At 41.5% G+C, this 21,548-nt stretch overlaps 1 protein-coding gene across 5 annotated transcripts; it reads left to right on the forward strand.

Moving 5' to 3' along the window:
* Positions 1–3,204: 3,204 nt before the first annotated feature.
* dzip1 (DAZ interacting zinc finger protein 1) lies at positions 3,205–19,142 on the forward strand. Of its 5 annotated transcripts, none has more exons than XM_086282633.1 (20): positions 3,205–3,331; positions 3,714–3,820; positions 4,373–4,520; positions 4,716–5,318; positions 7,172–7,256; positions 9,966–10,081; positions 10,912–11,070; positions 11,164–11,295; positions 11,375–11,437; positions 11,541–11,669; positions 11,933–11,981; positions 14,013–14,063; positions 14,237–14,296; positions 14,743–14,918; positions 15,015–15,216; positions 15,547–15,721; positions 17,547–17,905; positions 18,162–18,283; positions 18,405–18,564; positions 18,691–19,142. In XM_086282633.1, exons 3-20 carry the CDS (start codon positions 4,518–4,520, stop codon positions 18,774–18,776), a joined length of 2,730 nt encoding a protein of 909 aa, XP_086138759.1. In that variant the 5' UTR covers positions 3,205–3,331; positions 3,714–3,820; positions 4,373–4,517; the 3' UTR covers positions 18,777–19,142. The 5 variants fall into 5 exon arrangements, with proteins under 5 accessions (XP_086138759.1, XP_086138758.1, XP_086138762.1 ...); XM_086282632.1 differs by having other exon boundaries at positions 4,444–4,520; XM_086282636.1 differs by lacking the exon at positions 4,373–4,520.
* The last annotated feature ends 2,406 nt before the right edge of the window (positions 19,143–21,548 follow it).

The following is a 21,548-nucleotide window of genomic DNA, read 5'->3' on the forward strand; positions in this document are numbered from 1 at the left end:
TAATCACCTTAACCTGTTGCACATCCATTCCAGCTCAATGTCTCTGCCCAGCCAGTCGATCCTTTTCTCCTTCCTTAGTGTCCAGCCTTTCATATGGCTCACTCCCTTTCTTTTGTCTTTCCCACCTCTCTCTTTGCCGTATTGTTAGCCTCCCAGTACTCCTGTCTACATTCTTCCTCTCCTTGACTATTCAGCTTTTTCTTTGCTAACCTCGTCCTTTGAGTACTTTCCTGTTCAAGAATAAAAGTCTAAGTATTTAGACAGTTTCTGTCTTTCTGATTTATGAATTCCATACAATCACACCTGGATACAGACAGAAAAACACACAGAAGGTGCCCTTTTATCGTCCAATTATTCTGAATATCAAGATGCTTATCTGAGAGCAGAGATAAAGTAAGCATAAGTGCATGCAGTGTTTCGGTATGCAGAGTGGTCTAAATCCATCTGGTCCTCTGCAGCGGAAGATAAGAATCTCCTTCATGAATAAAGATGTTTGGGCATCCTCTCCTTTCTGTGTTCAATGTGCACTTGTTACAGGAACCATTATTTATAGTCCCACTAAGGCCTGCAGTGGTGAACGTGAGTCTCATGGGGGAATTGGAAGTGGAGCCACTGCTACCTATAGTAGGAAAGATATACCACCTCACCCCCACAGAACTTCATGCAGGAAATGAACTCATAAATCAAGCAGTAAATTGAGTGTAGGGCTGTGCTTACTCATCTCAAGAGGTCTGCTCCTCTTCCTCCACACACCCCTGCTCCTTTTTTACTGCATGACTAATGCAACACCACAACTTCTCTGCCCCTGCATGTGTGTCTCTCTCTCACACACACTCTGATAAACTCTCATCAAAAAGTGTGGATTTTATTTTCAAGTAAACATTGTAACTCTGGCCTGGAGGCTACAGTGAGTGTAGGAGCATCTGAAATGGTGAGGGGGGAAACAGAAAAGTGAGATTAGCAGGGATTTGGGTCCACGAGCAAGCATCAGCGTCTTGTCCTACAGCTGAACTCCGACACCTCATTGTGATGCTACTGGTGAGAGCTTGCTGTCTTTACCCGGGCAAAGCCAGCAAGGAGACTCTCTCCTGCTCGCCTCAGGCTATCCTGACAGTCACAGGCCCTGTCCGGAGGAATTAAAATCTCTATTTATCAGGACTCGACTGAAGCTGTCCGGGGACTGACTGGGGAAATGGCACACAGCACACAGGCAGCCTATTCCAACAGTGGGACTCAGATGGAGAGTTAAACATGCTGCGATGTGTCCGTGAAGATTGCTTCTTGACAGCACACTCATTACAACTTCATACTTTGTTTCACTCTTTAAGTAAACTGTGCCACTGCCAGCACCAACCTGAATATGAAGCATTCTTATGTCTAAAAGAAACATAGAAAGAATGACTGCCGTTTTTCCCTTGAACACAAACAGTGCGACCTGCATGTGCAAGGACGTGCGTGTGTGCGGGTCCGACCTGCTGAGTTGTTCTTCCTTATTAATGCTCAGACTGTGTCGCCTCTTCTAGCTGCTCTCCATCACAGCAGCAGTGGGCAACATTTACTCTGACAAAGAGGGAAGGAGGGAGGAACCTCCACAGCTGCTCCACAATAGAGTCAAAGCGCCTGCATAAGCACAGATCAGTTCTCTACTGACCTCTGCTGGCGAGACGATGCGGTAAATAGTGTGACCCCTATAATCGAAATGGACTGAAAGATGTTAGAGGTTCAGTTTATTAAAGAATAAGTTTCGATAATACTCTTTAAAATTCCATATAGCTAGAGAATTTTTTATTCGGCATCAATTTTTTATTCAGCATCTCTGCTCTCCCCCATAATACAGCAGGTAGAAACAATAAAAAGTACAGATTCTACCAAACATCACAATATTACAACCCAAATCCAAAAAGCTGGTCTGCTGTGTAAAAATCTAAATAAAAACAGGATTCAGTTATTTTGCAAACACAGTACAACACAGAAAACAGGTGTTTAAACTGAGAAAATGTAGCATTTAAAAAAGAAGAGAAAGAAGGCCATACTGAATTTGATGGAAGCAACATGTCTCAAATAAAAGTTGCGACACAGACATGTTTACCACTAAGGTCTTCCCTGAAAAACCATGTTGTTTGGATAGTAGTCTATTTCAATAATGGCTGTGTGGCAGGCAAAGTGTGGACCCAAATACAGGAGTCGTGAGACAAGACTTAAACTTAGCTTAAAAGCAGCTTTAATGCCGAAGAGTCTCCTTATACCTTATATATACCTATAACCCTATAACACAAAAACACGAGTAAAGAATGAGGCAGGAATTAACTAACCAAGGAAGGAACAGAGCTGCAGGGAACACATTTTTGAGGATGACTCAGACAATAAATACACTGCAGACAATGAGGGTAAAATAAAACAGGTGGGAAACAGTAGAAACAAATCAGGGATAACGAGTCAGAGAAGGTCAAACTGAACATAAAGCAAAAACAAAATAACATTTAGACTAACACAGAGACATTTAAACTTGGCACAGACAAAAAGGTCAACAAACATGAAGACATGATTGACTGAGGAGACGTGGCACAGAAAGACCAGACAGATGATGACTGGGAACTAACAAAACTATACATAACAAATGCTATGCAAATGAAAGGTAGGTGTGTGTGTGTGTGTGTGGGGGGGGGGATTATCAAACCAATATCACAAATCTATAAATGTTTAGAACATAAATCCCTTAAAAACAAAGACAAATCATTAACTCACAAAACCAAAAGACTTTGAGTCAAAGACCCAGGGGCCGTGTTATATGTTGCTGTATAACCCGTCAGCTGTAAATACCTCACATGTGATGGAGAAATAACAACATTAACGCATCTACGAAGTCTAGTTAAAAAACAACGATCACGAGAAGTTCAAATCCGCTTGAACGTGTGTTTTTATTTTTGTTCCTTCGTCTTCTATGGAACTGAAAAGAAAGGACGAAATAATGTAATAAAGACGCAAACAAAAAAGGCAAAAGGAAACAACCACAAGGTGGAGTCTTTCTGCAAGCCTGGCATGCTGTAGGTTAGAGGATCGGAAAGTTTTCAAAATCTTCACATGCATCTATACATGGTGCTTTTGCGTCCCTGTAGATATGCAGGTGTCTCACAATTTCTTCTAATGTGCTCTCTTTTTGTGTTTTTAAATGTGTTTAAAGTTATTTCCTTCCGCTGAAGTGGGAAGATTCTACACCCCTATTCAGCCCCAAATTGAACAGCTGCTCCCTTCCCCCACTTCTTACTGCGAGATGCGTCAAACTCACGCCGGATAACACCGGAAATAATGTGTTTACTTCGCCAAAGTACAGGTTCGTAGTAATTCTTGGAAAGCTTTGGTATCGAAGCTGGAAATAGACTTTTCAGAGTGACAGATGTGTTTCTACTCGGATCAGTGAATTGGAGTTTCCGCAGTAAAATAAGACATGAACCTGAATTGAATATCGCTAAAAATTAAAAATGTAATTCATAAAAATAAAAGAAAATGACGGCTCAGTCAGAAAAAAAAAGCTGAGGTTAAACATATAGCATATGGCTAATGTTTGGGAATATTGTACTACTGCGTTTCTGTAAAATGAAATAAAAAGGTTTAAATTTAGCTTAAACTTTTCTGCATTGGCATTTTATTTTAAAGGCAAACGAGGAAGTGTCGTATTTATTACGTCTGTCTTGACCGTTGTCTTTTCGGAGCAGGCATTTAGGAATGTGGAGACCAGCAGCTACGTCACCCTCAAATCGCCTGGGATCTCGTCGAAAATAAACTTTTTTAAAGGCCACGAATTAAAATTACAATCTTCCAGGTAAGTTATTTTTCATGTGGTAGTCCAATGTCAAATTTAAGATTAAATATTCACAGGTGTTAGTGACGTGTAATAAGGTTTAATATTGACTTAAGAAAAATGTCCGTTACCCAGACAGGCAGGAATGAAGAGATTTCAAAGAGTTGTTCTTTTTTTTTTTAGCTAGCGGCTATTCTGGTCTCTCTTTTTTTCTAAACCGTAACTTGAAGTATTAAGAAGGACAAGCTCAAGCATGCCTGCTGTTGTTTGACTTGAGATCAAGCAGGGGAATAAAACAAAAGCCTGCCCGAACTTGAAATGACTGTTTAGAGACGTGATTCCGACAGATTAACGGTATTTGCTGTTAGCATGGAAAACGTTTTCCTGAACCTCCCTCGTGCTCCTCCGCAGGTACGTTAGTTCGCCTTTTATTCTGTTTCACACCGTTTAGATGGAGGTGAGTGAGGAGACTTTGTTGTACAGAATAAGCTGATATGTACTGCAGGTTACAGCGCACTGTGAACTGTGTGGACACGTTTTGTTGGTCGCTGTTTAGATAACGTTTCTCCCCAGGGACGCTCGCCGCTGTCTCCAAGGTAACGGGGCGGACGCCTAATCTTGCTTGTCGCTTTGTGCTGCTTTAGCAACGGGGGCGGAACCGGAGAGGAGTGACGGCTCTTTGATCTGTTTCTTCGAGTAAAGGCAAAACCAGTCGAAGATGGTAAGGGCGATTGGCTGTGTGAGGACAGCAGCAGCAACATAGGTAGAAGGAGGCTGAGCAGGAAGTGGTGGAATCTGTGCTCTGCTGTTACCTCGCTGAAGCAGATGCTTCTTGATGTATGTCTTTCTTTCTCTCTCCTAGTGATTGTATTTGATGCTAATGTGACTCCATCCCTTTCTCTCCTCTTTTTTTCAGCCATTTCACGAGGGAGTCTACTACCCGTACACCAGTGACACCCAGGGGACCCACTCGTCAGCTGGGATCCCCTCTCTTCTGAATTCTCCTCTCAGCCAGAACATTGTAAACGGCCACACAGCATCATCTGCACCAGGCATGACTCCGTCCAGCACCACCTCCGCCTTTCTCCCTTTCAAGTTCCGCCCACGCAGAGAAAGCGTGGACTGGCGGCGGATCAATGCAGTGGATGTAGACTTAGTAGTGAGCCAGCTGGATGTGGATGCCCTTCAGGAGCACATCAGCATGGTGACCTTCTGCAGCTTGGAGGGGGAGCGATGCCAGCGGTGCCAGACCCCCGTGGACCCAGCTCTGCTGAAGCTCTTGCGCCTTGCTCAGCTCACGGTGGAGTGGCTCCTCCACTGCCAGGACTTTCTCTCCCTCAATCTGCGTGCGGCGGAGGAGAGGCTGTCGGCCACCGCCAGGGAGCGTGAGCAGCTGCTGGTTCAGCAGAAGAAGCAGGAGGAGAAGGTGAAGGCGCTGACTGCAGAGCTCAAGCAGCGAAAGAAGGTTATTCGCACCCAGCAGTCGCTGCTCGCCCCACGAATCATCAGCAGCCACAAGGTACCGTTGACAGGCTAAACGCTTTCTCTTTGAGGGCTATTGGAGCTGTTTGAATTTAATATATGTGTGGCAGCAGACATCCACCCCCACCCTCTTTTTTCCTCTCCAAAGGCCCAAGTCTGTCATTGTTCCTGAAACCTATTCACATCTTTGGCTTTGTGCATTTCACAACAGGGTTTCACGGGAGAAATGGAAAGCTTTTAGCATGGCCCAAGGAAATTCGCAGCTCTGAAAGCAGTTGTTATGTCCTAACCACAGTCAAGTTCTAATAATCTTTGTTTTCATGCAGGAAAAATCAGATTTAAAGCTGCTGAGCAGATGGTGTCAATTAGTGGCAATTAGTGTATTTTTTTTTTATCTTAAAAGGAAAGCAAACCCATCTGCCATCTCATCGCATGTCTGTGAATGCTGTCCCTGTAGGTTATTTATCACACAAATAAAAAAAAGCTTCCTGTCCTCTTCAGGTGAACAACTAGCTCTGACCTGGCTAGGCTGTTCCCAAGGCAACGGATATAGTGTGTCATGAGAGCATGTGGTTGCTAGGTGTGCGCTAGAAGCTCAGCTAACAGAGCTGGTTCAATTATTGATAGCGAGGCCATGTGCATGTGTCCTTTGAGGACCTTTGCTACTTTGGTGCCATATTTCTACAACATGAACCCACACTGCTGTCTTTGAAGACTAATTTAATTTGACTCCTAATTTTTCAGAGTTACTCCTAACCAGTAATTTGAATGAGCCCCTCCAAGTCACATGACTGCATTTGAGTTTTTGCTAACATATGTTTTGACAACATATCTGTAGCAATATTTAGTCCCAGGAACAATCAGAGGCAGTGTTAAATGTAGCGTGTGTGTGAGCTGGTGTGTGGCGATGTCTGCCGCAGGGAAACATGATCATCACTCATGCTATGTGTCTGTTTGGAAACATGAGCCTAAACTCAGGATGCTTCTGTTTGGAGCATGTTTATGTTGCTGGGCTCTGTCTGAATCAAACACATGCTGCATTCATGAACACACAGACAGGTGGTTTGCTCCACTACATTTGTGAAATCTTAGGAATTAGTATCAGTTTGTAAGATCGGTTATCACAGATTCCTCAGTTGCAATTTATGCAAAATGAAACACCTCACATAAAGATGGATATTTTTAAAAATTTTAAGGGTACTGATAATATTCTTACTGATACAGTTCTTTAACTGCTACCTTATTTTGTTACTATTGTAACTTCTTTAAGGAGAAAAAAACAAAAAGTTATAAAATAGCATTTCTTTATTTTATTGTGCAATTACTTGATAAAATAAAGCTGATTCATAAAGCTCTTCCTTAGTAAGAGAAGGTGTAAGTGATTGCTGTTCCTCTGCCAGCAAGGAGGCTGTGGAGAGGGTGTCTGTTCAATGTGCTCTCTCTCCTCCAGAGTCCTAAGTAAGTCCAGTCTCCTGCCAACATCAGCCACTTGGTGTTTTTGTCTGTCAGGCTGCACTGACAGACAAAAAAAACTTTTAGTCCGCTAGTGTCTGCTTGGGTCCCATTGGACAGTCCACCTGTCTGTTTTTTGACTGAGCAGATTAGTCCGCAGATAATTGACGTTACAATACACCAACTCTATATGCAGCTTGACTACAAAGCTGTCAGGTCTCCAGCTGTTGGTGCCTGTAAGCGTGTGTTATGCAGTCTTAATACACTGCAGCATAAAAGAGAGCACTGTCCACCACAGTGTGGTAAAATAATAGTAGCATTGGTGTGTTTATGATGAGATATTAAAGATTTTTTATTATAAATTTTGAGTTATTACGTAGTGATTTATTTCTGCAGCCAATTTGATTAATGCATTTTTGTGTTCTTTCTTGCTTTTAGTGCCTGCATTGTGAGAAATCGTTCCTCAATGCCTCCTTTCTGCAGAATCACATGCAGCGGAGGCACCCTGATGAGTACGAGAGCAGTAAGTGAAGTTAGGATTGATCTGAAGAACGACATGGAGGAAAAATATGAAGCATGTTGATAACATGCTTACATGCAGTTACAGTGGCTTGCAAAAGTATTCGGCCCCCTTGGACTGTTCCACATTTTGTCACATCATACATGATTCCAAACATTTTTTACAAATAAATAACTGCAAAGTGGGGTGTGCATAATTATTCACCCCCCTGAGTCAATACTTTGTAGAACCACCTTTTGCTGCAATGACAGCTGCCAGTCTTTTAGGGTATGTCTCTACCAGCTTTGCACATCTAGAGACTGAAATCTTTGCCCATTCTTCTTTGCAAAACAGCTCCAGCTCAGTCAGATTAGATGGACAGCGTTTGTAAACAGCAGTTTTCAGATCTTGGCCAGATTCTCGATTGGATTTAGATCTGGACTTTGATAAGATAAGATAAGATAACCTTTATTAGTCCCACACGTGGGAAATTTGTTTTGTCACAGCAGGAGTGGACAGTGCAAAAGTTATGAGGCAAAAATTAGAATACAATAAGAATAATACAGTACACAGCTGTACAGAATAGAATAAAATAAAATAAATATACAATAAGATAAAAATAGAATACAAATACAAATACTATATACAACTGAGTAAAAATACAACGATGACAGAAAGGATTATTGCACTTAGTATTATTGCATATGTATGGATGTGTGTGCTTGATCAGTTAAAGTCTTTATTATGGAGTCTGACAGCAGTGGGGAGGAAAGACCTGCGAAATCTCTCCGTCCCACACCGTGGGTGCCGCAGTCTCCCACTGAAGGAGCTGCTCAGTGCTGTCACAGTCTGCTGCATGGGGTGGGAGATGTTGTCCAACAGGGATGACAGCTTAGCCGCCGTTCTCCTGTCACTCACCACCTCCACTGGGTCCAGAGGGCATCCTAGAACAGAGCTAGCCCTTCGGATCACCCTGTTCAGTCTCTTCCTGTCCCCAGCAGAGATGCTGCCGCCCCAGCAGACCACACCATAAAAGATAGCAGAAGCCACAACAGAGTCATAGAAGGTCTTCAGGAGTGGGCCCTCCACTCCAAACGACCTGAGTCTCCGCAGCAGGTACAGCCTGCTCTGCCCTTTCCTGTAGAGGGCGTCTGAGTTATGAGTCCAGTCCAGTCTATTGTTCAGATGAACACCAAGGTACCTGTAGCTGTCCACAGCCTCAATGTCCATACCTTGGATGTTCAGTGGTTGCAGTGGAGAATGCTTGTGCCTGCGGAAGTCTACCACCAGTTCCTTGGTTTTACTGGCGTTGATCTGGAGGTAGTTCTGCTGGCACCAGTCCACAAAGTCTTGGGTCAGACCTCTGTACTCCTTGTCGTCCCCATCAGTGATGAGGCCGACTATTGCAGAGTCATCAGAGAACTTCTGCAGGAAGCACTGGGTGGAATTGTGGGAGAAGTCAGCAGTGTAGATGGTGAAGAGGAACGGAGCCAGAACCGTTCCCTGTGGGGCCCCCGTACTGCAGACGACCCTGTCCGACACACAGCCCTGAGTCCTCCTGACTGGGCCATTCTAACACATGGATATATTTTGTTTTGAACCGTTCCATTGTTGGCCTGGCTTTATGTTTAGGGTCGTTGTCCTGCTGGAAGGTGAACCTCCGCCCCAGTCTCAAGTCTTTTGCAGACTCCAAGAGGTTTTCTTCCAAGACTGCCCTGTATTTGGCTCCATCCATCTTCCCATCAACTCTGACCAGCTTCCCTGTCCCTGCTGAAGAGAAGCGGAGCATGATGCTGCCACCACCATATGTGACAGTGGGGATGGTGTGTTCAGAGTGATGTGCAGTGTTAGTTTTCCGCCACACATAGCGTTTTGCATTTTGGTCTCATCTGACCAGAGCACCTTCTTCCACATGTTTGCTGTGTCCCCCACATGGCTTGTGTCAAACTGCAAACAGGACTTTTTAATGGTTTTCTGTTAACAGTGGCTTTCTTCTTGCCACTCTTCCATAAAGGCCAACTTTGTGCAGTGCACGACTAATAGTTGTCCTATGGACAGATTCCCCCACCTGAGCTGTAGATCTCTGCAGCTCGTCCAGAGTCACCATGGGCCTCTTGGCTGCATTTCTGATCAGCCTTGTTCGGCCTGTGAGTTTAGGTGGACGGCCTTTTCTTGGTAGGTTTACAGTTGTGCCATACTCCTTCCATTTCTGAATGATCGCTTGAACAGTGCTCCGTGGGATGTTCAAGGCTTGGGAAATCTTTTTGTAGCCTAAGCCTGCTTTAAATTTCTCAATAACTTTATCCCTGACCTGTCTGGTGTGTTCTTTGGACTTCAAGGTGTTGTTGCTCCCAATATTCTCTTAGACGACCTCTGAGGCCGTCACAGAGCAGCTGTATTTGTACTGACATTAGATTACACACAGGTGCACTCTATTTAGTCATTAGCACTCATCAGGCAATGTCTATGGGCAACTGACTGCACTCAGACCAAAGGGGGCTGAATAATTACGCACACCCCACTTTGCAGTTATTTATTTGTAAAAAAATTTTGGAATCATGTATGATTTTCGTTCCACTTCTCACGTGTACACCACTTTGTATTGGTCTTTCAAGTGGAATTCCAATAACATTGATTCATGTTTGTGGAAGTAATGTGACAAAATGTGGGAAAGTTCAAGGGGGCCGAATACTTTTACAAGCCACTGGATGTCACTGTCACTTGTCTTTTCAGAGCTGAACTCCCACAGTGAGCAGAAATCTGAGATTAATAGTCTCAAACTGGAGATCAGCAGTCTGAAGGAACAGATTGTTCAGCAACAGCAGGTGTTAGAAGCCAAAATAGCTCAGGTAGGATCACAAAGCAACATCTGAACTTTAATCAGAAAACATTAATCAAATAAAACTGAAAGCTGTGATTTGTAAATTATCTTTGGCCTGGGTTACAATAAAATAATACAATATTTACTATTTGGAAAACTCTTAATAAAAAGAAGAAAAAGGTTCTTCTTACAGGTGTAAGATGTGCAATGTTGTTATGCCAAAAGGGTTCTCAGCTTTGTGAGATACTCATGGAAAAAAGTGTCTTGAAGCCTTTACATGATGTTTTAAGATCTCAGTGTACTTTTTAGCATCAATGGTGCCTTGGCTAAAGTGAAGGTAACACTTTTCTGGGGCACTGACACAATCTTACAGCATGATGGAGCTTGACTTCAATTCAATTCAATTTTATTTATATAGCGCCAAATCACAACAACAGTCGACTCAAGGTGCTTTAGATTGTACACTATATCCTATAATAATAGATAATAGACTTTTGGATTAGCTTGTAGCACTGTGGCCCTCCTGTGGTCCAGAAAAGCACATGACATCCTTTTTCTTCCTAATCAACAACAACAACTGAAATGATGACACTACTGATCCCAATACCCCTGTTACACTGTATTACTGCATTGCCAGAAAATAAATTCAAGTCAGAATCACTTTAGAAATAGCTCTTTTTTTAAAACGGCAATTTTCCATACTGTCTATATTCCTAGCTTATCCACTAATCTCACTTTGTAACACTGTCATCACAAAATGCTGCTATTTTATTGTAAGATATGGATCACAGTGCGAAAGCTTTTTTTTGAGAGCTTCGTGGTCACTAATGAAGCTCATGTTAACGGTTGTGATTCTAGGAAAAAGAACAACAATCGATGCACAAAGACCTGTTGAGAGAATTGGACCGTTTTAAGGCCGAGGAGATGGCGCGCATGGACAGAAAGATAGAAGACAGCAGGGACGGCATGCGCAGAGAGATGGAATTTCTTTACAACCGAAATATTCAGGCTCTCAATGTATGAAATCAGTATTTTTTTGTATACCACTGATTTGATCTTCAGGGTGTCTTAATCATTCCTATAATCTTTCTTATCTGTTTCCATTCATAGGAAGTAAATCAGAATCAGACAGCCAAGCATGAAAGGTCAGCCAGCCCTGTGCACTCACAGCCAGAGAGAGATGTGGACATGTACAAAGAGATCCAAGCCATCCAAAAGCTGGAACACCAGCTGAAGAAACAGGTCAGTCCTGAGATTGTTGCAAACCCCAAAGCGATTTTATTTTTAATGCCACTTAAATTGCTAAAAATGACTCTTATAGGATAAGAAGTGGGAATCCAGACTGCAAGAAATGAAGGTTCAACACGAGTCTGAAAAGAATCAGGTATGCTTTAATGTTCATCCTGATTAAAGCATATGCAGTATTAAACAAGCTTCTTTTGAAATGAACCAGCCGGAAAATTCATCCTCTTCCCGTTGTCTTCCAGCTGCTGAATGAGCTGAGCAAAATGCAGTCGTCTTTATCAGAGTACCAGGAGCAAAGCCAGAGGCAGCAGCAGGAGATGAGGAAGAGGCTGCAGGAAAAGGAGCAAACCATCAAGGCTCAGAGGGAGCAGGTTAGCTCACACAATCACAGTGGCACAGTAATCGCCTCACTGCACAATTATATTGTATCGAGGAAGTAAGGCGCGGGTCCGGTGCTTGTTAAGGATATCCTGTATTTGCTACATGGGCTTGTATTGACATGAGATAGTGTACATTTGGCTGGAAGCTACTTGTGCTTTTCCTGGAGTAGTTCAGTTTTTAGATTATAAACCAAGAAATCCTTGAAGATACTGGATCATGTGATCTAGTAAGTGACATTTGTTTTCTTCCCCAGATAAAGACCATTTCCTCAAATCCACCTACAAAAGTAGCTGAAGTACCAGGTATGGATTCCTTTTAATAATACCACAGTCACAGCTGTAGGTGGCATTCTCCTGTAGCTTGTGTGTGCTTGCATTAGCGATGTGCAACCACTCCACTGCCTTTCTACATCACATCTGTTTTTGCTGGAACAGCCACCTGTGTTTGAAGCATAGAATTGTCTATTCAGTAATAGATGCCTGTATTTAGAGTGGTGCTAGGGTTCTAAGCTGTGCGCGTGCGTAATCGCGCACGGCTGGCACAGTCTCTGTGCACAGAAAATCTGCATTGCGCACAAAAAACAAAACAAAAATCTGACCTGAATTGAAATTAAAATAAATACGTTAACAATTCATTCTGTTTTGCAGTGTGAGTCAGTCAGTGACTGGCTGCTCCAGCCAATAATGCGATTCACATTCGTATATACGCAGCTAATCAACGTTGTTGACAGGCTATGGCAGCGTCCTTATGTGCCGACACCGGTGTTTTAGCTAGCAAAGCGGCGTGGCTGATGTGGAGTGAAGCCACGTTAATGACAACGTGTACAACCACTGGAGATGTGAGCAGGACAGATGGAACAATTGATGGAAAAAGTGTGGACTTTATACCAGTTTTTAAATTGTGTTGATAGGCCATGTAAAACCAGAGTTATGATAAAAATATCTGCAATGTTTGGGGTTTTTTCCTGAATACTATCGTTGTTTATATTTACTGCGGGAAGAAACGGTAAAAACTGTGTTTTATAAGGAAAGCGCTCTCCGCCTGTGAGCAAAAGCAAAACCAAAAAAAAACCCCCACCCTTTCCTATTGGTGGAAAAATGTACCATGTCAACCAATCAAAAAATGATATGGCAACATGGCATTTAGTTGTTTAGGAAGGGGGAAGTTTTAGGAGTGACGGCGGTGTTTTGAGATGTGACAAAATGTGGGAAAGTTCAAGGGGACCAAATACTTTTGTAAGTCACTGTATACTGTAATTTGCAGACAAACAGTTACAGGACTCTCTCCCAGACCATAGACTCATAATACAAGTCAGAGCTTTATAAAAATAAAAAAAAGAAAGAAAGTTGTGTTTTCAAAATTGGAGTTCAAGTTATTTTTACTTCCAATAGTGTTAACATACTACACAGGTCATGAACAAGATTTTTTTAAATTTTCATTGTAAGTGGGCTAAAGCAGTTAATTAAAAGTAGTCTAACATAAATGTAAATGCTGTAATTTGATTATTTTAATAAACCATGTAACTTGGATGGATTCGATGCTGGCGTGACCACAGTGCACACGTCTGTTGTTGCTCACAGTGGTCCAAGGGACCGCTCAGGGAGCTTGTGTGTTTTCTCAGACACATGAAAAATTAGGGAACATTGGTGCTAGGCCTTTATATAGGTTTACAGTAAGTCACCTTTTGGTCAGCAGTATGTAGATTATAAATCATTTTACTGGCATCACAAAAAAAATAAGTAAATAAACCAGCAATAAATTAAACTACACGTCCAAAATAATAAATAATCAACTCTTATGCTGTGTTAGAAAAAACAGACAAAGGGCTATAAGGAGTCATTGTGTCCTAATATGCCAACTGTGCTGCTCTTACAGAAATGATGACACTTTTCTGTGGTTTGTTTGCATTCATTTTCTGTCAGACAATTTCAATTTGGATTTATTCTTCCAGACATTGTGGCACAAGTTAATCTGTCTGTGGTAAAAACGCATCAGCCTTGAGTAACACTCAATCATCACTTCATCTTGTCAGTTGTACAGAGGACCTGTCCAGCACAGAACCACCATGAGCAGAAATGAAGCGGTCTTTAATATCAAACTTTCATATATATTACTCTGAAACACCAAAAGCTAAAGTAGTTATTTATGCATCTCATCTGCATGATGGTATCTGGAAAAGTTTGTATCACATATGAAATTACATTGATATAGTGGAAGCAGTGGTATAACTCTGAGCATATAGTCTATATATAGTTTATACTGTAATGCTATAACAAGGAAATAACATTTCTGATCTTAATGCCACACTTTTCATCTTTGTTTCTGTTTTTCAGTCACTGTCAGTCCTCCGGCTTTGGAACCTAAACAAAGAAGAATTGTAGTCGGTAAGTTAATAGAAGCGTGCCACCAGAAGCAACATTTGTCACTCCCAGTGAGGCTGTGCATGTGCTTTTGTGCACAAAAGATTTAGCGTTTTGTGTTGTTTTTCTACTGCTCATACTCAGTATTCATTTTATCTGACCTTCTGACTTACCTGGACCTCATGCTGTCCAATTAGAGGAGCCAGTCTCTGTTCTTAAGCTGGATCCTATTCAGGAGGTGTCAGAAGAGGAGAAAGGTAAAATACACTAAAGACATTAAAACCAGCAGATCCAGCTGATTGCATGCTGCTGCTGCATGGATAAATCAGTCTCCTCTGAGTGACCGTTTTCAATGAGTGCATTTGGACTGAGATCATCTTATTCTGTACTGACACAAAGGACGTTAAGATGACCTTAGTACACTAAAGCATTTTGGAAAGCCAACTCTTGGCCTGTGTATATTCTGTGATGCTGTCATCATCATGTCCATTCATCATCTTGTTGCCTTGTTGTTGACAAATAAACTTAGAGACATTCTCCTCCTCTGCAGTCACATCTACCCAACTCCACCTGTGGTTTGGAGCTTCCTGTGAAAACTGCCAAATGCATGCTCATTGTATTCTTTTATTTCCCGTTTGCTGTCTGTAATTGGACCATGAATGTCCTGAACAGCTCAACTGACTGACTGAGATGTCCTTTACAGACTCGAGCAGCCAGTCAGACAGAAAGGTGGTGGAGAAGACGCCTGAGCCGGCTCCAGAGAAGAAGCCAAGGGTGAACACAAGTGTTTTGAAAAGGAACTCCAACATAAAGAGAGAGATACAAGCAGAGCTTGAACAGGCTCTGATCAAGAAGCTGGAGAACTTGGGGGTCAAGCCTGTATGTTGCATATTCCTAATGAGCAATACAAGGAAGAATATGTACCCTTATGCTAATCTGTAATGCTAATGTTATTCCCTCTACCTCTTTTAAAAGGATCAGAGCGGTCTAAAGAACAAGGAGCTCACTGCGATTCTGTCCAAGCTGGATTCAAAGCGGGAGAGTGTTGCAAAGTCGATGTCTGGCTACTGGAACCACCGGGAAGAGATAAAGAGCATTGTGGAGCAGAAGCTGGGTGCTCAAAGCACCAGCAATCCTGCTGCATACTCTCAGCCTAGATCCAGACACCCTGTTCAAGGTGCTTTCCAGTTCTTAATCATCCAAAAGCCTCTTAGTGCATGAGATCATCTTCTTAACCAACAAGAAATAATACACTGTGCTTTTGTCAATTATATTGCTGTTTGAGCTACTGTTAGATTTGCTGCTCCTTTTACAATCAGAATTTTTCATCGCATGTGGGTAAAGTTGAATTTTATTTTATTTGACAATGACTGCATGTGCTTTCCATAAGGTAGGTGTAATCTGTTATAGCTTGTTTGCTGCCACATAAGCTGATTTAAGTTCTGACACACTGTCAGTGACTGAGCTGCTAATTGTGTTTACTTGACTCGTTTTTCTCTTCATTCAGTGTTGCAGATCCGCCCTCGCTCCAGCAGCCTGCCCTCCAGAGCCAGCCAGGGGGCGTCTGCTTCTGCAATCAGACAGCCTAAGACCCCTCAGCCAGCACCAAGGACCAAGGCCACCGCCCAATTCAAGACCTCTACACCCAACTCCAAGACAGCCTTAAAGAGCTTTGCTACCAAGTATGACAACAAGTTAATTTATCAGTCTTTGTGAAAGAATAGTTTGTCCATAAATGTCCACTCAGTATTTACATGGTTTAATCATAGCTGTGATAAATGTTCTAAAGTCATCTTTGATGAGCCATTGAAAAAAAAACTCACACAGTTTTGAACCATTTAAATATAGCACGCTGTTACTTATATCACCGGTCTGTTCATCATCAGTTCAGTGGAGCACAGTTAAGGTTCAAAACTTTTGCCATTTACTGAAAAAACTCAAAGTGATGTATATTTAAGTATGTCTCAGTGCTTGGTTGTGAACATGGTTATAGGCATAAATGAACCCGTGCTAAAGCAAGGCTGCAGGGAATTTTATATTTTTAATATTTGTTTAGAATACGACTATATGTAGTGAGCTTTGCTGAGTTCTGCTTCTCTTTTCTGTTTGCATTCGCACCTCCAGTAGGAATGTTAACGTGATAAAATAGCAGATGGTTACCATAGCAGCAAGACATCCGCAACAAAAAGGTAGAGGTCGCCATAATCAGAGTTGTGTGTTTGTGTGTGTCATGGTTTTCATGGTAACAGTGTGCTGTTAAGCCCCAGTGCCTGCAGCCAGCTAATGGGTAGGTTGGACTTTAGTATAGAGTGCTATCCGTTCGCTGTAAGGCTAGTATGCTATGCTAGCACACATGAAGCAGCTGGGCTGGGTCAGTACAGGCTGTGACACACAGGTGCTGAGGTCTTTTGTAACCTTACTTCAGTATTTTCTGTCTCCTTTTCTTCTCTGTGTAGAATCATAATAATAGTTTAGTATCACGACCAACACTTTGGAAAATACAAATGTTCTATTTCAGTTCCATTTGGTTGTTTCTGGAAATTCCCATTTTTTTCTTTTTTTTTCTTTCTTGATTTTTTTTGTAATAACATTTTTGAAACGATTGGGCACAAAACAGGTGTTGTACTGTCAGGATGTGGCAGGTAAACCTGTATCAGACTCAGTGCTGGATACACATGCAAACAGTGAAAGTGTGTAGGATGTTCACTTTATTCGGATGGGGTGGGGCTTGTATATCACAGCTGATGTGGTCTGATCATCCAACACCCCCAGCAAGGAACACATCTCTGACCGGGGTATTTTTTGTAAGGAAAGTGCTTCCAAGTGCAGTGTGACACATCAACAATTTTGTAATCATTTTCCAGGAAATTGCAAAGTCTGAAATACCGTTAAGAACATTGTCAGCCTCCTGCTGACTTGTCATAGACTGCTTAAGTTGTATCATTTTGAACATCAACTAGGAACTACGGCTTTTTTCAGGGGTCTCAAACTTGCGGCCCATATTTTGACATGAATAAATATGAAGCAGTCTGGCCCTTGAAGTAAACTTTTATTTTGTTAAATACGAACAAAATGGTAGCTGAAGTGCTGCCACGTGTCCGGCCAGAAAGAGAGGAGTAGTGTGTTTATTTGGCAGTTCCGTGAAAGGCTTCAGTTAGTTGCGAGTGAGAGAAATAAATTGCGATCACGTTTGCAGTTTTGACCTGTTATACAATGCTTGAAACAAAACACTGTGTTTTCTTGTTTGATGTCCGGGGGTGGGGGGGGGGGGGGGGGTGTCCTACTTGAACACTAAAGTGGCCCTCCAATGAAGTGACAGTGCCAGCATTGGCCCACAGCTCATTTAAGTTTAAGACCCCTGGCTTTATTATCAATGAAGTTCTTACACTTAAAAAGTTAACACTTTGACTTCTCGGTTATTTGAAACAGAAACTAAATGCAACATTGTTCTGATCACTGTCAACTTAGTTGTGTGCAGCAAAAACTGTTATTTGTGTCATTCTTAAGGACTCCTCCCTTCAGTTCAGAGGAGGAATCTGAGGATGATGTCACAGAAGAGGATGAGGAACAGCCCCTAAAACACCAGCAGGGGAAATCACCACAACCCAGATTTAACCAAGCAACCCAAATCCAAACTAGAGCTGACAAAGCCAGTCCTGTCCAGGACAGGCAGGCTATTTTCAGGCAGTCGCCTATCTCCAACATTCAGTACTCCAAAGTGGGTGGTGTAACCAAGACTGCGGTCACAAAACTAAAGAGCGATGAAGAGGAAGATGATTGGTCAGAAGTCAGCGAGCAGCAGGAGACTGACCTCCAGAATTACAAAGACCAGAACGGCAATGTGGAGAAGAAAAACTACGGGAAAGGTTAGTTAGGTTTGATGTTTTGAAGGATCTGTGTAAAATGACATTATACAGCATACATGTTCACCCTTAGTGCTGTGGTTATAGCCATTCCTCAACTCCCTGTGAATGGTACTATCTGGATTTTGATCAGTGGTTGTTGATCAAAGACCATTCACAGGATGTGGTTTATGCTATCATAGTTTGCTTGTTATGTAAGATTCCAAGGAATTGTTACAATGCCTTAAAGTGTAAATTGTGTGTTATGTCTTTTTTACAGAAAACAAAATCAGTGACCTGGCGAGAAAAATGGAGAAGCAGTTTGCTGAGAGAGCAGTCAAGAAACCACCAGGTGGCGTTAGTGTCTTACCAGAGAGGGCGGATGAGGTTCAGGAACTCAGTGTAAGATGATGTGATCTCAGTGGATTGCTTTGATTTGATACTGCATAAATAAAAATGTAAGCTGTCATCGCAAAATTAAAAATGATCCATAATGCTGAAACACTAATATACTTGCTGGCAGTACACAGATCTAGAGGAGAGCAGCGAGTGGATGGTCTCCTCCTTAGAGGACCGACGGGATATGTCAAAACCAGCCCAGGATTCAGGACCAATGAGGAAAAGCCTGGAATCACGAAGCACTAGTGTCTGGGGAACCCCCACAGAGAAGGGTCTTAAATCAGGTCAGTGCCACTTTAATGCAGATGAATGTTTTACTGCCTCTCGTGGTCTTCATAGGAGGACATGTTGACATTTGGAGTATGAAGCTTCTGTCTCATGCTGTCTGTGTGTTGTCGTGTGGCTCTCAGGTCTAACTGAAGCTGGAACAGGAAGCACGCTAAAGAGCAGCCTGTGCTCCCTGAGTGACATCAGTGACTCTGAGGACATCAGCTGATCACACAAAGAAACCTCAGCCACCTCCTCTGGCAACTACAATCAATCATAAAAAGCCATATTATAAAAGCTGTAAATAGAGGAAAGCAATATTTCACAAAGGTAGCTAGGATTCAGAGGTTGGCATAGAAAAGGTGGCCATCTAATCAATACCATAGACCTCGAAACTCTCTTCTTGCCTTAGTCTTTTTTACTGTTTATCTTTTAATAGATTGTCTTCTGTTTTTCTTATTTCGTTTTTTACTCATATACAATCCAAACTTTAAATGAGATACTGATTTTGGTACTGTATGTAGAGTGGGTACGATTTTGTATATCCCATTTTATAATGTATGTGACTTTGTAAATAAAATATTTATACAAGCAATCATAGATTTTTCTTATGAAATGATTTCAAGCAAGTAGTTTTTTGCCCAAATTTTGCTTTAATGGAAGTATTCTTAATGTCAATAAACACAATGAAATATGTCCAATGAAGGAAATAAAACAATGAGCTGTACAATAGGAAGTCTTAACATGTCACAGGAAACAATCTTTTGAGATGCCTATTCTGTGGATTTTGAACATAAAACTTCATGTGACAACATTTCAGCATTAATTCAACTGCTAAATATACAGAATATGCAAAATATGAGATATCTGCAAACCAGTTTCAATGCAGTCTTGTCTAAAACAGCCTAATAATTAACTGACATCGTTATGTTACAGTCTATATTTTTAATTCAATAAGATAAAAACTAGAATATACTTTAAATGCTTGAAATCGTTAAAAATGGCAGGATTTGTGGAAAATTTTGGGTCAATTTTTGCTGTAATTTTGGGGGTAAACAATATTATTTAGCTATAATAATATTATTTCATTTATTTTATATAGCACCAGTTCACAGTCTTCAAGGCAAGCTATCTGAGCCTGGCGTCAGATGAAAGTTAAAGTAGACCCAATATGCCTTTCCTTATATTCAGGCAAAGATTTACTTTCAAGAAATGTGAAAATTAGAGAGAGAACATGCAAAACTGCATTAAAAGACTCCAAGAATTAAACACGTAAGGAGCATAAAACAAACTCAGTAGATTCCCTTGAAACTGATCTTATGAGATAAACTGAGTTCTTGTCATACACACTGAAAGTTTACGTTTCAGCTTTTTGTAATGATCTTGTTCTTTTTTTCAACAACATTTTGAGGTTATCTGCTGATCTGTAGGATTGCAACATCTACCAAGTATACAGAAAACATTGTCTTTTTATTCGTTTATTTAATCTTGAGCACCATCTTCTGGCATCTCAGCAGAAGTACAGGCTCAGTACTACAGTAAGGACTTTTTAAGAAATATGAGAAATTGATCACTGTGTGTGGCACTCGTTCTCAATGGAGAGCATTACCGATTAAATTCACTTTCGTTGATTTCCAATTAAAGTATGTCATTTTTATTTATAAAATGCTTTGTATTTAGCGAGTGATGAGTAAAGTGCTTATCATTAAGGACAGAAGAAAAATACAAAAATAAATAAATGAATAATAAGAAATAATTCAAAACGGATTTTAAGAAGTGACTTAAAAATAGACAATGGCAGCAAATTCCACAACTTAGGCGCTGTCACAGCAAAAGCTCTCTGAGCTTACGCTGTGTCCTGGCACATCTAAGAGCAGATGATTGGCTTACCTGAGCGACCAGGAGGGAGAGTGCAAATGGTACAATGTAATGTACAATGTGCGACGTAGGTACAGAATACTTTGTACCTACATTGTTTTCTACAGATTGGAAATAATTTTTTAAAATCTCTTTATTAAAATAAGATTTTTGTGTATGTTTCATGTGTATCGGGTGATCAATCAATGCAAAAGAAAAACAGAAGTAACAAAGGCAAGATATCTGAAGACGTGTAGAGGTGACAAAATAATTGTGTAGTGGATATAGTGATGCTCTTTCTCTCTTTTTTTCATAAGCATGCATTATATGCCTGCTTTAACAACACATACAGTCAAAAAGTAATGTCATGAATGAAAGTGTCAGAAAAAAGCAGAAGCTTTCTCATTTAAGCAAAAACTGGGGATAAAATAAACATTTAAAAAACTACTAAAGCTACTAAGTTAGTTAGTAGTTAGTAGCAAAATTGATCCCACCTTTATCATGATCAGCTCAAGCTGGAAGATGCTCTCCTGATTGCAGATTCATACAGCAACAGCCAGAACCTGTAGAGCCGTATGGTCAAATTCACAAACTAGCCCTGCAGCAGATCACTGACGTGCTGTCTGAGCCTCCTGTCTGGAGTGGCGACAGCTGAGGGTTCCATCTTTTTCCTCTAAAAGTACAAGCTCTAGTCGGAATGTTGGAACAGCTTGGGAAAGAGGGGAGACTAGAACTGGAGTGTGGGTTGCATGTCACCAGACTGCTGTCCAAACTGCCATTCTTCGAGTACAGTTTAAGTGGTTCATCAATCCTCTTCAGTCACCAATGCCGACCTTACCAGATTTTGCAGAGTGGCTCGAGTACAAAGTCTGTATTCAAGATCATGATGTGTATTTCCATCATCCTCAACAATGTGTCCATCAAGGGAAGGATGCAAAGCTGATACCAAGCAGAGAGCAGCAACAGCAACTACCACCATGTTATTGGGCTATGGCCCTCCTGCTAAGAAATCAGAGACATTAGAATGGTGTTGGGATGGTCAGTTTTTCTTCTCAATAGCCTCCACCACAGACCCTGGGAAACAGTTCTGGGTCAGTGGTTTCAGAGAGAATTCACTGCCACTGAACTCTCCAAACACTCACAT

The sequence above is a fragment of the Aulonocara sp. 'chitande type north' Nkhata Bay genome, linkage group LG23, assembly GCF_057382095.1.
Source record: "Aulonocara sp. 'chitande type north' Nkhata Bay isolate Kocher_YH1m ecotype deep benthic linkage group LG23, A_spYH_male_GT1.1, whole genome shotgun sequence".
Lineage (NCBI taxonomy): Eukaryota > Metazoa > Chordata > Actinopteri > Cichliformes > Cichlidae > Aulonocara > Aulonocara sp. 'chitande type north' Nkhata Bay.

Bases quoted from the DNA above. Each gene is read 5' to 3' on its own strand.
- dzip1 (XM_086282633.1), top strand. The intron at 5,319-7,171 runs GTACCGTTGACA...TCTTGCTTTTAG, and splicing joins GAATCATCAGCAGCCACAAG to TGCCTGCATTGTGAGAAATC. The intron at 14,919-15,014 runs GTATGTTGCATA...CTCTTTTAAAAG, and splicing joins AGAACTTGGGGGTCAAGCCT to GATCAGAGCGGTCTAAAGAA.